Raw genomic sequence first — 12,466 nt, forward strand, 5'->3', positions numbered from 1 at the left:
CTATGCATTCGATATATACAAGTCATTTACAATTTGTTTGTGGTTGATTTCCAAGAAACACTGTATCAAAATATGTACCATCAGAACGGGGGACACATAAATATAAACAGTTTTTAGAAATTATACAATCAAATAGGGGACATTCAATAAGTATGCATTTTGATTCTAAATAAGGATCAGTTCATGCTAAATACTGCAGTAATCTCACCTCATGCACACACACACACACACACACACACACACACACACACACACATATATATATATATATATATATATATATATATATATAAGTAAAAATGTACTTCCAGGAGTTTGAGGAAATTGAACTGTCGAAAATGTGTGAAAATAATGAGGATGTGACCCTTTTTCTAAAACGAAATAATCAAAGATCCGCATGCCAATCTTCAGTTCAAATAATTTTATTGGCAAGAACATGGTTTAAAATTTAAAATTGTCCACAAAATAACACATTTTTAACTTTGGTGTACAAAAATTTGCAACTTTGGTGCAATCCCCTTCATTAATAACCCAATGCATGCTAAGATCTCTTCGATATGAAGCACGCCAAAAATGTATTTGATGATGACTTGCTTTAGTTTTGGTGAACTCGGATCAGAGCCGCACAAGTGACTCTGTCGCCAAATAGTCCCTATTAACATCTAATTATGTGGATTAATTGTGTGACTCCATGTGTAGTATTTATGATAGAGACTGGTAAATCGGACAATTGAATGATCTAGAAGGGACTGTTCCGATATCTAGAGACGCCTTTTATTCTTGCTATGATGGTAAATATGGTGTAGAGTTGCAGACGAAATGCGTTTAAAATCCTCATTTGACTGACTTAAGGTAGCGTAGGAAAAATAATTCCCAGTATTTGGTATTTGAGTTATGACTTGTATTTTATTATAGTTAAGTACCGGCGCTACGTTGCGGAAAGGTAATAAGGTGAAACCATGCAGTTGTGACGTAGGCAGGCAATTGTGAAGTTGTGATGGAAATGTGTAGTTGTGATATTGGTGGTCATGCACTAATTAGAGGAAAATTATTGTAGTTTGTTTCATTCGTTCACTAAAGAGACCCCTTGCATATAACAGTATTAATGTTCTGCCTTCTGCTTAGTGGAGAAGCTAACTGTGAAGTTAAATTTGTTTGTGGTCAGCGATTGATTAGAGAAAAGTTGACTGTTATCATCGGTTCCTTGGAAATAGGGGAAAACAAGGGACTTACAGCCAGAAAGAAAAGAAATCAAGCTAGCAAGAAGGAAGACAGACAGACAGAAGTAATAAAGCCAACAGAGAGAGAGAGAGAGAGAGAGAGAGAGAGAGAGAGAGAGAGAACAATGGAGAGAGAGAATATAAAAAGGTACTGACTGAACGAGGAAAGAATGATAAATAATTGTTAATTTACTTCTGAGTAAAAAGGATTTATCTGATTATTTTGTTTCAACTTATTTATGCTTTAGCCAGCATGCACATTTAAGATACACCGTGAAACACTAAATATGAGTCTGTAACAGAGCCAACAGAGAGAGAGAGAGAGAGAGAGAGAGAGACAGAGAGAGAGAGAATATAAACATGTACTGACTGAACGAGGAAAGAATGAGAAATATTTCATAATTTACCTCTGAGTCAAACAAAATGTATCTGATTATTTTCTTTCAGATTATTTATGCTTTAACCAACATACTCATTTAATATACACCGAGAAATATTAAAAAATAGTTTGAAAACTTATATTTTCAGCGTCGTGACTGGTGTCATGGACAAGTACTTACAAAACTTCTTTTTGTTTTCTATTGGCTCAGGCTTAACATGTCGGATTTAATTATAATGCGGTTAATTGGAGGAAAGAAATGTTATCGTATTATTATTTTCGTTATTATGTTTCTTGCTACATTTAAATGAACTAAAATATATGTTGATATTTCTCAGTGCATTTCTTATCCAAATGTGCGTGGCTCGGAAATAAATAGGAGATAAAATATACAAGCACAGATGAATTGCTAGAATATATTGCCCATCCTAAAAATCGTGCATGATATCTGCATGAAACCCTTTATTTAGTTTTCTTGTGTTCCCAGTATAATTTGTTATGAACGTTGGACTACCCATTAATAAACAAGTATATCGATATTGCTCTCTATGTTAAAAAAGAAAATATATCATATATATGTGTCTATGTTTGCCAAAACGATTTGTAGGATATTCAAATGTAGTGATTCATCTTTCTAACTATAAAATAATCAATACCGCATTTTATTTCATACTAGTATGTTCTTGTGTCTGTGTGAGTTTGTGTATGTGTGTTTGAACTCGGAGGAAAATATATGTAATCACTTGTTCCTTTAAATATTGAACTCATCTAATTAGATCTAATTAGAGTTTGTTGTATACTAGGAAATTAGTGATTAAAATGGTACTGTTTGAATAATGGCAAAGTTTCCGAAGACGCCTATTATCAAGGCTTTGCTTTTTTTCTGCGAATGCTTGAGTGGGCCGGGACGGGGGAGGCTAGAATACATGATTATTAATTTGAAAAATCTTAAAGGTTTTGCACAATTTTGATACATAGCACATAGAATCGAAACTTATACAAATGCATGTTGCGTCCTCAACCAACATTGGTAACTTCTTTTTGAATCATCAGAATAGCTTTAGTTTTTATTAATGTCTTGTTTATCGTTTTCATGTTTTTCCGGGGTGGGGGCATTGCGGTATTTATTGATGTGCTTATTGGGGATCAGTAACAAACACGTTACCCACCTTTTGTGTTTTTATTAAGAAAATGAATACTTGACTGTTGCTTACAATTATACAATACCACAATTGTTTTACGGATTAGTGGCCACCAACCGTTCGTACGAAGGTTTATTGTTGTTTTCCTGTCTTGGTTTCAGAGGAATAATGTTTAATATACGCCCTGTACAAACCTCAGATATTTTACGCAGCTTTCAGTATCTCGACCGATTATAAATAGATTCTCAAATGCAAAGGATTTTGTGTCTACTGACAGATTTTAAACTTATTACTCTAACTCCAGTATTCATGATCGTATTTAAGGAAATGTGTACATTGTTACAGGTCTCGAGAGGGAAGTGTCATGCGCAGACCATGTGATTACCTCCGGACAACTTTTTTACTGTCCTAATCTCAACCAAGTGAGGCTCTCCAAAGAGTGCAAGTAAGTAAATTATATGCAATACAGGTTAAATTATAATTTAATCATCAAAACGAATTATCACAATGTGAAACGATTGTGCCAGGGCCTGATTCGGGATTGTGGGTTGCAGGATCTCCAGACCCCCTCCCTGCTAGGAAAACGTACTCACACATAAAAGTGCAGTCACTTGTTACTTGAAATTTGACCATTATTTTATCCCTGCGCACGTCTGTTGGGTGTTTCGCACGCTTTGAGTAAATAGAAACATAAACGTTTGCTTTGACACCGTTTTGAGGACAGTCAGGGCCCTTTTGAAATTTTGAAAACCACCACCCCACCCAGCACTTGATCTGGTCCAGCCCTGTTTGAATAAACGAGTAGTTTTCTTGTCCTTTTTTCCTTAAATCAAACCAAGTTGTATCTGATATTATTGGGTGTGTTGCTTACTCGACGGCTTAAAGGCATCTCTGTTTGATCATAGTGAGATCTGGGAGTGGGTTGTATTAGTTAGAGTAGGTTAGAATTTCAGTTGCATGTATGTTATGAAATTTTCGCTGTTGCACTTCCTCAGTACATCCTTTTATATACAATACTTTGTGTTTGCATGCAGGATATAAACACCATGGCAACTGTTGTTGTTTTGTTTTCTTTCTTTCTTTCTTTTTTTCTTTCTTTCTTTCTTTCTTTCTTTCTTTCTTTCTTTCTTTCTTTCTTTCTTCCTTTCATTCATTCTTTCTTTCTTTCTTTCTTTCTTTCTTTCTTTACGATTATAAATGAACAATGTGTATGCATGATAAATATAGAGAAACATTGCCATGATTATATTGTTTCCGTTTCAGTCCTGAGGCAAACATCTGGATCTGCAGCATAAGTATACTGGATCAGGTTTGCCCAAACCTCGTCGATATCTACATACATATTTTGCAGCTAATGAGTCATCATACTTGCAAGTTTGGTAGGCATTATATTTGTCTTACGCTAATCTATCTATCTATCTATCTATCTATCTATCTATCTATCTATCTATCTATCTATATATCTATCTATCTATCTATCTATCTAGCTAACTAGCTAGCTAGCTAGCTATCCACCCGTTTGTCTGTCTGTCTGTCTGATTTGTCCAGACCTTGTTGATATCTATCGGGATATTCTCTCTGTACGAATCGAGTGGAATTTATTTGAAATCAAGACTGATAGATATAAATACCACACAGTGGTAATGATCTTTTATATAAAAAAATCAAAAGTGATATGTCCTAAGTACTAATGGGGGATGATGTGGACTTCAGTTGACCTGCTAAAGTCTAAGGGAGTTAACATTACGAGAACCATCTTAACAAGAACGACAAGATAGAGTCAGTAGGAATTCATCATCAGTCCATAGCTTTAACATTATTGGCCGGTATGGAGTAAGTTGCTTGCTAACTCGTCAATTAGTATTACATGGTGGGCCTATATTTAGTTTAATGGAAATGTCATGTGGAAAACGTATATTCGTTTTACATGGTGAGCAGCAACAAATGGACTTTGACATATTTATTATCGACTGAACTGCCCATCATGAATGCCAATATCTACTTATCAATACACAATGACCTTCAGCATCACCTACTCATCGGCATCTACATCTATTAACCAACACTAAGCCTTACTGACCACCACCCGCATCTTAAAACCCGCAGATACACCTACTGACCATCTCCCACTCATTTTCCCAGCAGCCAGTGTTACTGATCAGCGCCCACGCCACTACTTTTCTCTTAGAAATATACAGCGAACAAATACTAGAACACTTATACAAAAATTACATCGGATATTACGTAACCAGACGCACATGCGGTAGTCAGTACCCGACTGAATGTGTAGGACATGAGAATTCTTACAAGGCACGTTTTAAAGTTCAAAATCTTGTCGATACTATTGGGAATGTATTCATCCATTAGTTTTGCAATGCAATTGACACAATAAACCGAAATGTACTGATTGAGTACGATCCACCTTCACATGGTCTAAAAAGGAACTTTATGCTGGATAAACGCTGTCCGTTACATGTTTTACTTGTTCTTAAAAGGTATTTTGCTATTCTCCGTTGTAGCACATACCTCCCTCAACATAATGCACCGACAACAATAACTGATTCTTCAAACAGTTTCGATATCGTATCAATCTGACTCAGTTAGTGTCCTGCATGTATATGTGTTGGTCAGTATATATAGGTTCTGGACAGTAGGTCTGAGTGCTATTGCGTAGGAGAAGACGATGATATGTAAATATTGTGTTGGTCAGTAGGTATGAATGTTTGTTAAACAGATGTGGGTTTGATCAGTCTGAATGAGTACTGATCATTAACGTTCAATTCCATAGTACCATTACCGCCCACTGTGTGCACGCTATGCGTTGTGAACATTTTCTGTTAGGCCCTAAACAGGTCGATAATGAAAAATTCTATACTGGCCATTCATTTTAAACAATTGGACTAATGTTAAAGTCCCATTTGCCCATAGTGGCATCATTTTCACTATGATGGCCTTAATGTTAATTCCGATTGAGTCAAAGAGAAATTAACCCATATTGTCCCCCTTTATGACTGTAGAATGAAGAAAAGAAAAGAAAACCTGAAATTGAACAGGCATTGAGGTAGGCGTCTGATTGGTCAGTAAAATGTATGATTACCTTGAAAGGCAAAAACTGCTATTTCACACGTACAGTCTTAAGGGACCGGCTTGTAAACCATGTCTTTAATGTTTTTTTTTTTTTACGAAGCTTTTCATTTATTGTTCATTTTGCATGTGATATAAAGGCCAAGATGATGTCTCTTGTGACGCTTAGAATGAACATATCTTTACTTTGAAACTGTCAGTAGTTCATCATTTGCACATGTCATTTTCTGCTTGCAGACACCTGTCTGATCAAGCATCATGAATGTGAGAAAATGTATCGAAGCGATCAGCCATTGTTTAACATGCCAGACGTACAGGACAATTTTTTACTAATTGCCCAGAGACTTGCTTACTTATGTGGGTATGTTTGCGTGGTTTGTTTGTTTTGTTTTGTTCTTTTTATCTTTGTTTTTTCTCTCAACATTTAGATGCTTTGTTCATGATTCACGTATTGTTTCTAAATGGTACAAACATTTCAGAGTATGTCTTTAGGAATATGTTTGGAAATATTGTGACAAATTGTTTACTTAGTTTTCGTTTCTCAATGGTTTTTGCTCAGATATAGATTCTAAATATAGCTGTAATTTTAGGATCTGTACCTTTTTCTATTTCCATTGAGAGATACATTGCTTATCTTAAACTAAAAATACATTTTCCTTTATAAAATAGCTTCAGTTCTACTTTTTTCAGCTCATTTTAAAAATATTTTCAGACTCAACCTTAAATGTATCTTTCGTTTGACTAGTCTTCGTAATGGGGAACATTCGCGTTGAATACGAAAGAAACGAAGATGTAAACCATATATGCTAATAATAGCAATATAACTGTTAATATAATAATTCCAATACCGAAGAATAATGTACAATACATAGTTATGTGACTACCCGCAATCCCCATAGAAAATCTAAATAGCACATAAGGTATCCATGCCTAAATCGGTTTACTTTCAGATCGGGTCGGAAAGTTGTCCAGTGTATGTTGGAAGGTATACAAGGTTGTCCGATTTATCAGAAATACAGTTCACATCAAAATAGCATCGCCTACCTACAAAACGATGTCCTGATAAATCTCCTGAGAGTGGGTTGTGACGATATCAGTGGTGAGTTAGAAAAGAAATCTCGGATTGAGAGATGTTAAGTGGTACAAATGGTTGCGTGGACTCATATAGCTTTTGCATCTAAGTGTTGTTCAACCTTTCCTTTCTGAATATATTGGTCTTTAGAAATCAACCTGGTTTCACGCAGACAGTGAAACTCTCGCAGAGGTTTCTTCTCTCATGTCTGGCATATTACATTTCATTACGTATGTCTAAGAAGTGTATTTAAAGGGTTCTAACTATCTTTGCGCCGTATGGCGAAGATTGTAATTAATAAATTGTACTTTGGAACATTTCCTAAAATTACTACTCAGCCCTGGCCCCAATATGCCTCTGAACACATTCTCTGTCTGAATATCAAATTATTAAATGCCATTTAGCATTCTTTTGTTTTGGTAAGTTATTTGTTGTCGGGGGGTGGGGGGGGGGGGAGAAAGGTTCCAACAGCATTACGGCTTTCAAATCAATTGTCCCTAGTTAGACTTTGATAACGGGATTCATCTAAAAAAATACTTTGAATGTAAAGGGGAACTGTATGGAGGATGTGGCAAAGTTATCATGCTGTACTCCTTTGGTAGATATGTCATGATGGCGGATTTATGCGCCGGGGAATCGTCCTGTAGTAGATTTATACCCGGGTTACCGGCACGCAGATGCATGGTTAGGTAGTGTTTCAATACTTTTGGAAACACTTCGCTGGAATAAAAATGTCCAGTGTCACAGGTACATGGATAACCGAGACATTTATATCAAAATATAATGCGTATAGCACTCTTTTGAATGTCAGGCTACGTCGAGCAATTCGTCGTCTCTGCTATTTGTCTCCGATCCCATCTGTATTGATTCATCTGAAGGTGTTTTCCAAGGAGATAACCAATGTTTCATCACCTGTAACAAAAATATGAAAACGTCTTTGGCCCCTCGTTCCAAATTTAGCGAGAACATGTTTGGCGATTTAAACCATGCAACCGTCTTTCAGAACATGGGTCAACTGTCATGCATTTCGCAACCATCTTTGAAACGATGAGAAAACCTCGTAATTGTAGAATTTGAAAAAGAATTGCATCTGTTAACGTTTTCCGTGTCCTCCTTGTTAAAGTCAGGCAACTTTAAGAGCGCCCGGATTTTACGGTGTGCTCTACGTAAATTAGCATTCTCTTTTTCCAATACTGTTACGTTACTTACATTTACCTATGATACGTCACAAGCATGTATCTGTATATGTCTTGTGTTTTGTACGTGCAACTGCAAACCATTTTGTCGAACGTTATTATATTGACCGGCAAAAATTTTATTGAAAAATAAAAATACAGTTAAAAAAAAAATATTCATTTAAAATACCCTTCGTATAATTTGTTTATATCTTACGCAATATTTGACCGAAATGCAATCCAGGATTTCTATCTAAATATCGTGCAGAGGCTACTGCTCCCATATTTCGCGGGTCTTGTACCTCCGTTCAATTCCAACCTATTTGCAACATCTGCACGCATATTTTGCTTCAAACATAACAAGCTAAACAAACGCCATTGCGAACTTAACATCAGATCTATCGGCAAAAATGGGGCTCAAAGATATGTGATTCAAAATTATCTGAATCCAAACTTTGATCACAATGGTAAAATTATCCTAAATCAAACTGGTGCAAAAGAAAATAATATGGACAATATAGTATGTCACAAGGTGCGCAAATATGTCACTTGGGGTACAAAAGAAATGTAACATACATGTGTTGGTTTATATATGGGGTACAACTAAAAAATAGCATTAGTCTTTAACGTTATATTTCCTTTGTATCGATAAAACATTTTTGGAAAATGTTACTTGTTGTATGAGGGTAATTTAGTATTACGCGAGCGTTTTGAACAATATATAGGTACAGATTTAACATATGCGTACTGACAAACGTCCACAACAATTGACCAATACCTAGTCTGACTAACCAGCATCCTCAGTTACTGATTAATAACAGCTAACTATCACAGCCATGCATAAACCTGCATCCACGCTTCCTCATCAGTGATATTGTATCACTGATCAGCACCTACATATACTTGCCAGCAAATACACCTACCCACCACTATGCACACTTACTGGCTGAAATGCAATCTTACTGACTATTGCCCACACATACTCCCAAGCACGTACTGAATGACCAACACCCACATTCACTAACCAACACCTTAAACCACCTATCCAAAATACAGTCTTACTGATCTTTACCGATGTTTACAAATCACCATACACTCATACCTACAGGCATACGTGAAAGGGTTGGATGTAAAACAAAGAAGTAAAGTAGTGGACTTCAGTTTTAACAGGACGATAAATATAGGTTAATCATTTTACTAAGCAGTTGTATTGTTTATCTTCTCCTCTATCTCTCGCTTAAATATATAAAAACTGGCGAGGGCAAAATCAAAAACAGGAACAGTAACCTCCACTAAAAAATCAAATCTAACAGCAATATTTGTCAGCCTCTGAAAAATCATCTTTTCACCTCATGAGACAAGAACAATTCAGCTATGACCAATCATCTTTTTTTCTTTACCAACCGACAGTCTTCTGAATGTGTTTCCCAGCAGTAAGCCGCTATGTTGGTTTGGGGTAAAATTACCGTATGCTATTGTTATTCATATTTAATTGAGTGCTTCATTTTTTCCCATGATTGTAAGTTGTACATTAAATAGAGAAAACCAGATTTTTAGATTGCTAGCTTTTGTCCATGAATATAAGTTGCAAAACCATGTTTACGTAGCATGAATTCAAAGTCGGTCTTGTCTACAGTTAGAACAATCTTTTGTGTTGAAAATCTTACATTATTTATTAAGTTATAGGTCAAGTGAAAATGTATGTAAATAGGGTCTTGATAAACAAATAATTTGTCGCTGTTTTTAGGACAGTCAGTGTGGATCTTTTTTATAAGAATTTACTATTGTTTTTAGATATAAATATAGAGGAAATAATTATTTTAACTATTAATTGGAACTACACGTCCTCGCTGACTCTCGATTAACCCGTTTTTGTTTTTTTTATAGTTATGGATACTTCAGTCAAAGACATTCTTGACTGTATCATTATGATACATCAGGATGTTTAATTATATTGGAATACATGCGTAACAATCGTTGTTTTTGGACTTATTATCACAAATTTGGGATTAATTTTGAAGCACCAGAGGCAGGAAATATCCGAATGATTGTATATGACATAAAAAGCCCCGCGGATATTATTGTAATGATCGACATCTCGTCGACAGGATTCGAAATGTTTTCAACGTTCAGTTTCGAAAGTTGTTCGATAAAACCAACAAAAGTGTACTATTCGAATACCATCCATTCTCTAATCGTCTAAAGCGCTACCTATCAAGTGTTCCACACGTCTATTCGATATTCTGAGTGAAAACACATACATCATCATATATTTTATGAATTCTGATGCCCATTTTAATTTAAAAAAAACACACAGTTTGATGTTAATACACTATGACGTAGTCAAGTACAATATTATGGGAAACAATGCTGTTCCTTTGCAGTGAGTCCCTCCTTGTAAAGTGGATTATGTTATTCGTCCTAACGATGAAAGAGGAAACACCTATCACATGCACGTGTAATTTGCGCATCCACATTATCGTCGTGTCTTTATGCCGTATTTTATCAATATATACATTTAAATTTTGACAAAATATTACATTCTAGAAAGAATACCTCCTAGCGAAACTATATTTTCGATAATTATTCTCGAATGAGTTGTAATTAGTGCATTAAATGTAATGGAGTGAAGATAATAATTTCTAATTGGTAATCTGACGCAATATGTTTTACCTTTTCACAAAATAATAAAAATGGCAAAAGCCTCATAAACAAAACAAAATAAAGCAAAGAAACGACATGTGAAGTCTGTAGAAATTCAAACAATGAAAACAAACATCAATCGATAACAACCAATGACAGATAGAAGAAATATACTTATTAAAAAGGGAAATACTACAACTCCACCTTCACATGTCTTATATTTATATGTAGCAAGTGTTTTAACAGTCATCTATAACAGCAAGGAATTTTTCGTTGTTAAACAGTAAATTGATATATATCTTTTGTAGCTGCAGTTCACTCCAACCGATTTCTTTTCTCTTTTTTTTTAGCTGTAAAGTCAAAGATGGATTGTTTGAATGCTACATTAAACGGAGAAGAGTTCATAAACTGTTACAGAACTAATATTGGAAAATACCCCGTCAACGTATCTGAACAAACAAATTGCAGGTATATATTTCAGATTGGTATGAATATATATATATATATATATATATATATATATATATATATATATATATATATATAGTGTGTGTGTGTGTGTGTGTGCAAAGAGAGAGAAGAAATTTGCTAAACATTAGTAGATATCGTTGCAATATATAAGTTATGATAAAGGACTCATCAATGATTTTTATATCTAAAGTTAGTAAGACGTTAGTTTCTTCAAACCTAATTCAATTCGTGCCTACAGAACTAGACCTGTTTTTGTTTCATTTGAGATTTATTTCAATGAGTCGGTTTTGCTTATATTTGTTACACAAGTTACAACATTAACATACCATGGAATAACAATTTATTATTATTTTGTCCCATTTAGCGTTAACAGAGCTGCAGCTAGGTGTATATCAAATACAGTTGGAGTGAAATGTGGTCGGGAAGTATCTGACTTCTTGAATAAATGGCAAAGAGTTTTCTTTACGTTGGAAGAGGACTGCTTATTGCCGCTCAGAGGCAGTGCCTTAGTGAATCTGCCTACTTACATCCAGTTGTTCATACTGGCCATTGTGTCCCTTGCATTTCTGCCTGGAAACAGAATATTATTTCTTGAGTATCTGTTATGAGATGGAAAAAAGACGATGACTCAATGAAGAACGTTTTTAATTTCTTGAGTATCTGTTATGAGATGGAAAAAAGACGTTGACTCAATGAAGAACGTTTTTATTTATTTCATTGCTGATTGAAAGAATTCTAATTGTGCAGAATGTGAATGCTTGTGTTCAAGAACAGATGATAACACACCCACAGATAAAAATGTAATATTTCACACAATAATTTGTATCAAGCAACGTGTGAGTTTTATATCATTTGTCCTTTCTTCTTTTCGTTGGGGCGGGGAGTTTTTTTTACAAATAAAATTGGGGGGTGGGGGTTACATCATAGTCATTTTAGTATATACATAATTGCAGAAGAATACAATATTGTCCATAGTTTTCGTTGAATGCCTTATTGATCAAAATGAAATTTCAAATCCTTACACAGTGCTGTGTGATCTTGTGTTTGCATAGGAAGAGCTGTATACTAATCAATAAATGTACGGCCTTGTATTTGCTTTTTAAATGAAGTAGTACTTTGTTTGTTACGAGGACCATTTGCTCACAAGTGAGAGCTTTGTTAGTTAAAAGACAATGTGCTTACAACTGAGAGCTTTATTAATTACAAGGACCATTTGCTCACAAGTGAGATCTTTGTTAGTTAAGAGAAAACTTTGCTCACAAGCGAGTGCTTTGTTAGTT

The 12,466-nt window shown here is 35.0% G+C and overlaps 1 protein-coding gene across 2 annotated transcripts in view; it reads left to right on the forward strand.

Annotated features, from left to right (window-relative positions):
• The window catches only part of LOC149772826 (uncharacterized), a 32,928-nt gene extending 20,851 nt beyond the window's left edge, over positions 1-12,077 (forward strand). For both annotated transcript variants that reach the window (XM_089947233.1, XM_089947235.1), the window contains exons 4-9: positions 3,087-3,186; positions 4,005-4,120; positions 6,063-6,186; positions 6,776-6,924; positions 11,066-11,183; positions 11,551-12,077. In XM_089947233.1, the coding sequence (XP_089803359.1) occupies positions 3,087-3,186; positions 4,005-4,120; positions 6,063-6,186; positions 6,776-6,924; positions 11,066-11,183; positions 11,551-11,794 (851 nt within the window). In that variant the 3' untranslated portion in view covers positions 11,795-12,077. The remainder of the gene's footprint in view (positions 1-3,086; positions 3,187-4,004; positions 4,121-6,062; positions 6,187-6,775; positions 6,925-11,065; positions 11,184-11,550) is intronic.
• Positions 12,078-12,466: the final 389 nt, after the last annotated feature.

The sequence above is a fragment of the Sinohyriopsis cumingii genome, unplaced genomic scaffold, assembly GCF_028554795.1.
Source record: "Sinohyriopsis cumingii isolate HCF-2022 unplaced genomic scaffold, ASM2855479v2 utg001149l, whole genome shotgun sequence".
Lineage (NCBI taxonomy): Eukaryota > Metazoa > Mollusca > Bivalvia > Unionida > Unionidae > Sinohyriopsis > Sinohyriopsis cumingii.